This window comes from Miniopterus schreibersii (genome assembly GCF_964146895.1).
Source record: "Miniopterus schreibersii genome assembly, chromosome: 15".
Taxonomy (NCBI): domain Eukaryota; kingdom Metazoa; phylum Chordata; class Mammalia; order Chiroptera; family Miniopteridae; genus Miniopterus; species Miniopterus schreibersii.
This window is the reverse complement of record NC_138115.1, coordinates 33,838,399-33,849,861: the sequence shown is the minus strand read 5'-3', so window position 1 is coordinate 33,849,861 and position 11,463 is coordinate 33,838,399. Positions and strand designations below refer to the sequence as shown.

Here is an 11,463-nt window from a genome sequence, read left to right as displayed (position 1 = left end):
AATCAGTTAGAATTTACTGGCTCAGGATAATTCCTAATTCTCAGATGGCAGCTGCCAGAAAAGCTAATTAATTCAGATTGACTGCTGGGATTCATTTTTATTTGGACTTTAAAAAAAAATGAATGAGGGTAGCAGATCAATAGCATATGTGCAGCCTGGGCTCACATTCTAAGATGTTCTCTGCCAGCTGGGTTCTGTGCCCTTCTGAGGCTACACCCACAGAGGGAAACTTCTGGGAGGATGGTGCCTGTCACGTATTAACAAGAGCCAAAGCCACTGGGCTGGATTCTAGAGCAAGGCAACCAGGGAAAGTCTGAGCACTGAAGTCAGACAGGTCTGATTTTGTTCTCTCACTTACTTTGTGACTGCGGGCAAGTTGACTCACCGTTCGGAGCTTCAGTTTCCTCTGTAATTGGGCACGATCCCCCTACTGCCAGGCTGTTCATGGGAGCCGAGTTGCACAGCAGGTGGGTAGCCGGATAGTAAGAGCATTGCACACAACGTATCCCATCTTACCAGGTCTTCATCGTGCGGTGCGATCTATTAGAATAGGTTCATCCCTTCCTTCACTTGTTCAGCTGATATTCACTGAGCCCCTGAAACGGATTGTGGCATGGAGTGCTGGGGAAATACCAACCAACAAGACGGACGAGCCCTGGCCACGACGGTGTTTACCTTCTCATCGGGAGAGGTGACCGGTAGACAAGTAAACAAACACCTTTGGCGGAAATGAATCAGATGGGTGAGCTTAGGAGTGAGGAGTGGGACGGCGTGGCAGGGAGGGCTTCGGGGACGTTAGCGTCGAGCCTGGACCGAGGAGAAGGCGCCAGTTCTACACAGGGCTGTGGGGTGCCCGCCCTCGGTGGGGGCGTGGGGTGGCTGCGGGCGCACAGGGCGGCGGGAGTCCTTAGTGTCAGAGGCCTCAGTACTTCCTCCCGGACGGGACATGCACAGGGCTGCTGAGCGCCGACACGGGGCTTCGTTCCCATGTTGCCAGAGTGACTTCTCACTTCCCACTGCACCGACCGGCTGTCTGCCGTGGTCTGTGCACTTCGCCCGACTCTTTATTCCCGTGTCCTCTGCAGTTTACCAGCTGTTTTTATGCACTTCCCACCGGACATTTGCCCTAATTGGAGTGACACACAACATGTGCGTACAGTGTGACTAATGCACACAGGGGCACTATTTGTATTTACAATAAGAGGCTTAAAGGGGGGTCCCCCACTTAAGGAATCTAGTGACAGCAGAAAGCCAGAGTGCGACCCCACTGCTGCGACAACTGAAGAAGCCAGGAGCAGGCATCTCCCTTTTGTTGGATCAGTGGGGGTTGTAAGGCCTCCACAGGTTCCATCCAGAGTGTTTACCAAGTTTTCTTTACAAAAAGAAAACTGTTTACAGCCTTGGCCCTCGCCCATTTGAGGAATGTTTCCATTTCCATGTGAATGGGGGAGAGAGAACAGCTGTTAACCATGAATGTGGGCCCCACCGATTTGGGTCTTAAATGTGAAGGATGGGGCAGGAGCTAGACAAACAGGAGAAACACTGCAGTCCTGGGAACAACTCCCCCCCCCACACGCGTCTGCTTTTTCCATCACTTGCCTTAATCCTTTGAGATGGGTGCAAAGAGGGTTGATTTTTTATCTCAATGAAACGGAAAGCCCACCCTGGGCTGCGCCCGGCGCCCACACTACCCCTCGCTGACTCGGTGACTGGGCCAGGCACGCGATTGTTCTCGGCAGCCTCTGCCTCTGGAAAGGGTGTCGGACAAGTGCTCCCAGGGCTCCTTCCTTTCTAGCCGCGGGTTCTGAGCCTGTGCGCCCCCACGATGAGCTACATGTGCCTCGCTCTGTCGTTCAAGTCACATATGAGACAACGCCTGCCACTGCTACAGAAATGCAGCGATTCTTCCATTTCTTTTTACTTCAAAAGTTATTTTTTATGATTTCTGGATTTTCACCTTAAATGTTGCTATGTACTTGCCAGTTAAATTCAAGGATTGTTGACAATCATCTAAATTACACATTATTTTATCTCTCATCCTATAAAACTACTTTTAATTCTTTGCTAGTTTCTATTCTTTTTTTCCCCCCTAAGTGGAGTTCATTTCAGAGCTAAGAGCCTAAGCTCCTGGCTGGTTGTTAGCTGGAGTGTGCAGGAAACCACACAGTTATTCGAGTAACAGATAGGTTTAATTTTCTATCTGGAATTACATCCAGAGAAGAGTCTTTGGAGATTCGTACCTCAACTCAAGCACATTAGAATGCAAAGGACAAGACCTGAGCAAAGGAGTTGTTTTTTTAGGAGGATATTCAGGAGTCTGGGCAGAAATAACGTAGATATGTCAGCCTGAGCATCCCCCCAACTCTGAGGAAACGACTGAGATACCAAGTTGAAGGTTACACACACCTGCTCTCATACCTGAACCACTGAAAAGAAAATGGGTAAATGAAAAGGGGTTGTTTAAGATTCAGACATCTTTTACTCTTCCAAAATTTGAAAGCAATTTTGGTTTGGGAGAAGCAGTAATTAGGCTGCAGGGCTTGGTATCTTTTCAAAAACAGCACAACGTTTCACTGATTTGGAAAGTAACAGCTTGGGTTAAAAAGTGAGCTGGCCTCAGGAAAGCTACATCTTCTCTGGCCTTGAACGTACTATTTGCACTATTTCGAGGCACATTTCACTCTGGTGCGAATTCAGAAGTAGCGGAAAAAGGTGTCAGTGCGCGTTACAGTCAGCCAGCTGCCACGGTGTAAAGTTGTGACGACCTCCCCCCCGCCCCCGCGAACAAGTGTTGAGCCTGACAAGCAACTTATTTTTGACAAAGCCATTTACCAAGCAATGGGTTACTCCTTTTATCAAATCCTCACCTGAGGAGGGAGAGTATTTTCTCCATTGATTTTAGAGAGAGTGGAAGGGGGGCGGAGAGAAACAAAAATGTGACAGGGACACATCGATTGGTTGCCTCCCACACGTGCCCCGACCTGACCTGGGTGGGGATCGGACCCGGAACCCAGGTACCTGCCCTTGACCGGGAATCAAACCCGTGGTCCTCCGGTGCACAGGCTGACGCTCTAACCACTGAGCTACACCGGCCAGGGCTTGGCTACTCTTAAGACCAGAACATCTTGAACTAAAAAATCTAAAAGTTAAAATTTCATTAAATGCACATACTGCTATTGGAGAAATATCATAAAACATATTTTTAATGTGAACACTACGTCATACAATGAAAAACTATTTACAATGTGTTGCTTCCAGATTGGTTGCTTTTACATCGTATGTATACGCAGCACACGTCTCCAGGGGGAGCTTCAGTCCGATTGCACTTTCTCCTGTGTTGGAGGCTCTCCGAGGTCCCTGGGGTTCAGGGGCTCTGTCCATTTACATTCTCTTCAGTAATTATGGCTCAGCAGGCATGCCACCAAAATCGTCCATAACCCAGAGACTCTGGCAATCACACGTATGTAAAATGCGTAGACTAGGTTTTTCTCCAATAAATACTAATTTGACAATACAATCCATTTCCATCTTAAGAAAGTGTTTTCAGTTAGGAAAACGTTTTTCTCTCAATGGAACTAAGTGAATAGTCTGTTGTTCACACTGGAGCTGAGGGGTGATGTCTTTGCATACAAATATAGCATACTTTGGCCGGGAATATAATTTCTCATTAAAGAGTTTATTTGCCTTCACACGCCGGATTGCTACATACATTCACAGTTTTAAGAGACTGTAATTAGCTATTCCAGTTGTGCTTTAAAATCCCAAATATTATTTTCACTAGTGAGTGCAAGGCTCCTGCTCCATCTGACCACCGTTGGTCCTGGAGTTACAAGCTCCACAGTGGCGCCCGGGAAGCGCCCTCACTCTCCGGGCTCGTCGCTGGCTCTCTCGGGTATGACTTCCAGGCCCCGGCGCGGCTTCTGAGCGTCGGCATTTTCTGTCCCTGGTTTATTCAGCCCACAGGAAACAGCAGCATAATGGATTTGTTTCAAGTTCTCCAAAGTCTCGTTCTTAGCGTACTTTAAAAGATCCGCTTGTCCCTGTAACAAAACATGTGATGGAACACGTTAGATATGACATGATTTATTGCCACAGTTTGACAACACAGTTCTTCCACTGAAACTGAAATATTTTGATTCCTCGGGAGGGGAGGGGGACCTGTATTTCTTCCTGGCATGGCACTGGAATAGGTCAATTTTAATAAAAAATGAGTTTGTTTTCCCAGTTTTAACCCCATACCCAAAGAACGTGCTGTCTTTTCAATCCTTTCCATTTATGAACCTGAACAGAGGGGGGGTGGTGTGTGTGTGTGTGTGTGTATTAGTCCCATCTATCCTGGTTAAAATTATACCTTCCACTAATTATTTGGCCGGTTTTTTCCTTTTAAGGTTTGTTTTTCTTTAACTTTTTATTCTGAAATCCATATAAACTCACAGAAGGATGCAAATATAGTACAGGGGGTCTTGTATACCCAAATTTCCTCCAATGCTTACAACTTACATCTATAGTGCAATAATATCCAAACCAGGGACTGGCACCAATATGATGTGTGTGTATAGTTCTGTGTGACTTTATCCCAAGTATAGATTCATGTAACCACCACTGAAATCAACACACAGAACTAATCCATCACCACAAAGCTCTCCCTGGTGCTATGGCTCCACAGTCACACCCATCCCCACCCCCACCATCCCCAGCCCTTGACAACCGCTAGTCTGGTTAGGGGGAGCTATCCTGTGCACCCAAGTGTACTTAGCAGCATCCCTGGCCTTCACCCACTAGAGACTAGTCTCAACCACTCAGTTGTGACAACCAAAATGTCTGCAGATATTGTCCAGTGTCCCCTGGGGAGTGAAACTGCCCGGACAGCCAACGATTTCAAGATTATTGGGCAGAAGAGACGATGTGGCGTAAACTGCTCCATTGTTATAAACTCCAACATTTGTACTTTGGTTTTCTGCTCTCTTTTTCCTTCCTATATTTACTCTGCTTCCCACCAACAGTTCTACTTATACTATTACCTTTCCTTCTTTCTTAGTCTCTTTGCTCACTATTTTTTTCCCCTTTTCTAGGGCTCTAAATTTATTCTATTACTCTCTGGTTCCTCTGCAGTCTGACTCTTTCTTTGTCACACTTACATTCTTAGTGCCATCCCTTCTTCCTCCCTTTCTGCTTTTAATTTTCTTGAACTGCCTCCCAACAGGCACCCCCATGAAAGTAATACTGCACAACTAAAGCTTGGGGCCTCCTGCAAAGGGAGCCAGGTAAGGACTGACTTTGGCAGGCCACCAGACTATAATCAAATCTCAGCCACCAGTGAGATGAAATTACAATGCAATTTAAGACACCATGAGGTGGGAATCCACAGAATGGTCCGCTGCTTACCTCTTACTGTTCATGATTCTCTTGCTTTACAGAGACCTATAATTAGTTACTATAAATAGATGTTCCATTACTTAGTTTAACTGAAGGAGCTTCATTTTTATTCACTGGTACTAGTCACTGAACTCACAGACTGAAATTTTATAAGTAGTAACATCTTTGTATGTAAGTATACCATATTGTTCCGGGAATATAATTTCTTATTAATGAGTTTATTTGTCCTCACATGAAGGATTGCTACATACATTTATGGTTACTTGATTGTAACTAGATAGTCCATTTGTGCTTTAAAATTCCAAATATTATTATTTTTAATGAATAAAGTTTGTAACTTAGAGCAGTTCCAGGTTCATCAGAAAACTGAGCAGAAAGTACAGAGTTCCCACTACCCTGTCCCCACCCGGGCACACTTTCTCCACTGCTGGCCTCCTGCCCGCAGCACTACATCTGTTACAACCGATGAACTTACACGTCACATCGTCATCACCCGAAATCCGTGGTTTACATTAGGGCTCACTCAGGATGTTTGGACATATGTACCCACCATTACAATACCATACAAAGTAGTTTCACTGCCCTAAAAATCCTCTGTGCTCCTCCTGTTCATCCCTCCCTTCCCCCTAATCCCTGGCAACCACTGACCTTTTTACCGACTCAATCGTTTTGCCTTTCCCAGATTGTCATACAGCTGGATTCACACAGTAGGTAGTCTTTCCAGATTGGCTTCTTTCCCTGAGTGACATGCATTTAACTTTCCTCCACGTCTCTCATGTCTTGGTGGCTCACTTCTTTCTGGTGCTGAGGAAGATTCCCTTGTCTGGATGAACCACAGTTTATTTATCCGTTCACCCGCTGAAGGACAGCTTGGCCACATCCAAGTTTCGGCAATTATGAATGAAGCTGCTATGTACATGCATGTGCAGGTTTTTTCGTGGACATCGGTTTTTAATTCATTTTGATAGATACCAAAAGAAGCGTGGCTGGTGTGTCGTATGGGAAGAGTATGTTTAGTTTTGTAAGAAACTGCCAGGCTCTTTCGAAGTGGCTGTACCACTCCGCATTCCCACCAGCGGTGAGTGAGTTCCTGTTGCTCCAAGTCCTCACCAGCATGTGACACTGTCAGTGTTTTAGATTTTGGTCATTCCAATAGGAATGTAGTGCTATCTCATTTTTGCTCTAATTTGCAATTCTCGAATGACATGCGATGTTGGACATCCTGTCATGTACTTACTTGATATCTGTACATCTTCCTCGGTGAGATGTCAGTCAGGGATTTTGCCCATTTAAAAAAATTAGGTTGTTCATTTTCTTTGCATTTTGAATGACAGTCCTTTCTCCAATACGTATTTTACTGATATTTTCCCCAAGCCTGTGGCTGGTTGTCTTATCCTTCTGACTTGTCTTTTGCAGAGCAAACATTTTTAATTATAATGAAATCCAGCTTATGAACTTTTTCTTTCATGGATCATGTCTTTGGTTTTGTCTCTAAAAAGTCATTGTCATGTAGGAGTTTCATAACCTTGTGTTTTACATTTAGCTCTAGGATATGTTTTGAGTTAACTTTTGTGAAGGGTGGGAGGGTTCTGTCTAAATTCATGCGGATGTGCAGTTGGTCCAGCTCCGTTTGTTGAAAAGACTATCTTTGCTCCATTGCATTGCCTCTGCTCCTTTGTCAATGGTCAGTTGACTGCATAATGTGGGTTTGTTTCTGGGTTCTCGGTTCTGTTCCACTGATGTAACTGTCTGTTCTTTCACCAGCATCACACTGTCTTGGTTACTTAGCTTTACTGTAAACTTGGAGCCGGGTAGTGTCAGTCCTCTGACTTTGTTCTCCTTCAATATTCTGTTGGTGATTCTGGATCTTTGCATCTCCACATAAACTTTAGAATCAGTTTGTCAACATCTACAGAATAACTTGCTGGGATTCTAATTGGGATTGCACTGGATCTATAGATCAAATTGGAAAGAAATAAATAGCATCTTGAAAATATTGAGTCTTCTTATCCATGGACAGAAAATGTTGCTCCATTTATTCATTTCTTCTTTGATATAGTTCATCTAAGTTTTGTAGTTGTGCTTATGTAGATCCTCACATGGATCATACATGTTCATATCTAAGTATTTCTCTCTTGGGAGTGCTAATATAAATGGTATTGTGTATTTAAGAACAAATTCTCCTTGTTCATTCCTGGTATACAAGAAAGTGATTGACTTTTATACATTAACCTTGCAACCTGTAACCCAGCTATAATAGCTTATTAGTTCTGGGAGGTTTTTTTAAATTCTTTTGGAATTTCTACATAGATGATCGTGTCATCTATGAACAAAAATTTTTATTTCTTCCTTACCAATCTGTACACCTTTCATTCCCTTTTCTTGTCTTGCTGCATTAGCTAGAACTTCTAGTTTGATGCTGAAAAGCAGTGGTGTCAAGAGACATCTTTGCCTTGTTCCAGATCTTAGTGGGAAAGCTTTTGAGTTTCTCACCATTAAGAATGGTGTTTGTTATAGGTTTTTTTTGTAGATGTTCTTTATCAAGTTGAAGAAGTTCTTCTCTATTGCTAGTTTGCTGAGGTTTTTTGTTTTTTCCCCCCATGAATAAGTGTTGGATTTTATCAAGTTTTTTTCTCCAGGTATTGAGATGACCATAATTTTTCTTCTTTAGCCTACTCATGTGAGATACTATTAATTGATTTTTGATGCTGAACCAACCTTTGATATGTGGTATAAATTTCATTTGATCATGGTATATAATTCTTTTTATACAGCTGGATTCTATTGGTCAATATTTTCTTGATGATTTTTGCATATATGTTCATGACTGATATTAGTCTACAGTTTTCTCATAATGTCTTGCTCTGGTTTTGGCATTAGGGTAATGCTGGCTACATAGAATGTATTAGGAAGTATTCCCTCTGGTTTTATTTTCTGGAAGAGATTGTAGAGAATTGGTATAATTTCTTCCTTGAATGTTTGGTAGAATTTGCCAGTGACCCCATTGAACTGGTGCTTTCTGTTCTTAAAGGTTAAGTATTGACTCAATTTCCTTACAAGAGATAGGCCTATTCAAATTATCTATTTCTTTTTGTGTGAGTTTTGGCAGATTGTGCCTTTCAAGGAATTGATCCTCTTCATCAAGGTTAGTTCATCATATTTTGTAGTTATCCCTTTAAAGCCCACTGGATCTGTAGTGATGTCCCCTCTTTCATTTCCGATCTTAGCAATTTGTTTTGTCTCTTCCCACCCTAGTTAGCCTGGCTAGAGGCTTAGTGATTTTATTGATCTTTTCAAAGAACTGGCTTTTATTTTGTTGATTTTCTCTCTTAATTTCTTGTTTTCTGTTCCATTGCTTTCTGCTCTAATATTTTTATTAATAAAAATTAATTGGCTCTTTGTTCAAAATGCCTTCTTGGCCTGTCCTCCTGGAGTTAACATGTCCAAAACTGAGTTCCTGATATCCTACCACTCCTCCTATAACCAGCTCTTCCTAGGTTAAGACAACTCTGTTCTTGCAGCGCCTCTGACCAAAGATGCTAGAATCATTTTTGACTCCTCTCCTTTTTTTTTTGTATTCTTCATTCTGCCTGTCAGCAGTCCCTCTTGGCCCTATCTTACAGACTCATAGATATAGAGAACAGACTGATGGTTGCCTAAGGGGAAGAGAGTTGGGGGACTGGGTGAAAAAGGTGAAGGGATTGAGAAGTACAGATTGGTAAGTTACAAAATAGTCATGGGGATGTAATAACTATGTACGGTGCCAGGTGGGTGCTAGAAATATCAAGGGGAACACTTTATAAAGTATATGATTGTCTAACCACTATACTGTACACCTGGAACTAACATAAAATAATATTGAATGTAACCTATAACTGAAAAATAAAACTTAAAAAATGAGACACCCACACACACATTCTCACCACTCTTACCATGACACCCAAAAAGATCCAATTAAAACACAGTGAGAACACACCTCCTTCTGTGGCTCCCCAAATAACTCAGTGAGAGTCCAAGTCCTTTCCCACAGCCCTCTGTGACCTGCCCCCAGACTGTGCTCATCCCCTTCGGCACCCCACCTTGTCACTCAGCCTCTGTTACACTGGGCTACTAAGTGTTCCCCAAACACAGCAGGTCCTCTTGGGCCCAGTCTCAGGGTTTGTGCCATCATCATTCCCTGCATAGGGAAGGCTCTTTCCCAGATACGCACAACAGCGCTCTCACCTCCCTTCTTGGTGATGCCCTCCCTGACAACCTTTCTAAAACCAGAACTCCCACCTCTTGCTCACAGTTCTCCTCACCCCTTCTCTACCTTGCTTTCTCTATAATGCTCACTATCCTGACATACCCTACTGCCTTGGTTACTGTCTGCCTCTCCCATTAATGTGAGTTCCACATTAATGTCTTTAGGTCTTTGCTGAACCCTCCAAGCCTAGACTGGCACCAGGCACACAAGGTGGGCTCAGTAAACATGTTGAATGAATGTAATTAGAGTAAAATGTAAAAGTCTCTTTAATCTTCATAGCTGCCCAAACAATGTGTTTTACCTTTTCCTCTGCATTTATACATATTACAAATAGGTATTTTATTTTATTTTTACATAAATGAAATCAAGCAAACTATGTTATTCTTCAGTTTCCTTTTCGTTCACCAAAAACCATGTCTAGGCGATCTTTCTGTGTCAGCACATATAGACCTACCGCAGGGGGACGGGATGTTTAAAAAGAAAAATCCCCAGATGGTGTAGGATAATTAATATGGTAATAACAGGACTCTTTATCTGGTTGAATCTCATGTTTCCTAAGTTCAGACAAGTCTTTATGGCATCCTGAACAGACCAGGCCTTTGGCCATTACCCAGATGAGACAGAAAGGACCTCTACAGGTGCTAGACCTGGGCTTGGGCACTGCCGAACCTGACCCGCATCACTTTTACTTTGTTTTATGCATCTAAAAACTACATGTCTGACATATATTGGAATTATGGTGTCTAGTGAGAGTAAAGACCAGTTCTGAAAGAGGTTATGGGAGTTGGCTGCAGATGTTCACAGTGTATTGTTGCGAAAGGGCAAAGGTGTTGCTGCCCACGGACACAGGGTGTCTGGGCTTGAAGACGCCCACGAAATGGCTTTGCCATGCTTCTAGTTGAGAAACTCAAACCCCAGCTGTTTTCACACATTCTGTGTTGAGTTTCGGAACTTACTCTTTTTGGTTTTCATCTCGAAAGATTTATAACCACCTTCGGTCAAAATATTTAAGGTTCTTCGTTAGACTCAGAAAATAATTTTTGGAGTGACCCTGCTCCCCTGGCTCTGCCTGAAGGGAGGTTGGATCAGAGGCTGGGGCAGCAAGGAAGGGATGATGGCAGAGCCCAGACGCCAGAGCCCATGCCCTAGCCATACTCAACCCTGGGCCAATCAACAAACTTTCTATCTGACCACAAAAGATGCCCTAGTTTTGAACATATTAAAAATGTTTCACCCTGGCTGGTTTGGCTCAGTGGCTGGAGTGTCAGCCTGTGGACTGAAGGGTCCCGGGTTCGATTCTGGCCAAGGGCACGTACCTCGGTTGCCGGCTCAATCTCTGGCCCTGGTGTGGGAGGCAACCAACTGATGTGGCTCTCTTCCTCCCTCTTCCCTCCACCTTCCACTCTCTCCAAAAAGCAATGGAAAAAATATCCCTGGGTGAAGACTTAAAAAAAAAAGTTTCAAGGCACATCTGTTAGTCCTACCTAGTTTTTGAATCCAAAATTAACAATCACAATTCATTGCTTTTATTTAGATCTAGAGCTAAAACAATAGGGATTCTATACTTTAGTTAATTTTTTCAAAGCTTATCTGTCAAACTACTTATTGGAGAAAAAGGAGTTGCCCTGAATCTGAGGAGAGAGCAAAGGTTCCACCTGCCCTTCCCCGAGGGCAGCCAATACTGTTTCCAAATTACACGCCGTAGGAAGGCAGAGGAGGAAGGGGGCACACATACCATTCGGGGAATCTGAGGGAGGCACAGAAGTAGCTTAATACTTTTTTTTAATGCAAATAGGAATGTAAGTTACCAGTGTCTGGTTTGGCCTCAGCACGTCGGGAGC

The 11,463-nt window shown here is 43.5% G+C and overlaps 1 protein-coding gene across 1 annotated transcript in view; it reads right to left on the bottom strand.

Annotated features, from left to right (window-relative positions):
- Window positions 1–3,185: 3,185 nt before the first annotated feature.
- The window catches only part of PLCL2 (phospholipase C like 2), a 143,365-nt gene continuing 135,087 nt past the window's right edge, over window positions 3,186–11,463 (bottom strand). The window contains exon 7 of the mRNA XM_081159843.1: window positions 3,186–4,040. Within this exon, the coding sequence (XP_081015969.1) occupies window positions 3,861–4,040 (180 nt within the window). The 3' untranslated portion in view covers window positions 3,186–3,860. The remainder of the gene's footprint in view (window positions 4,041–11,463) is intronic.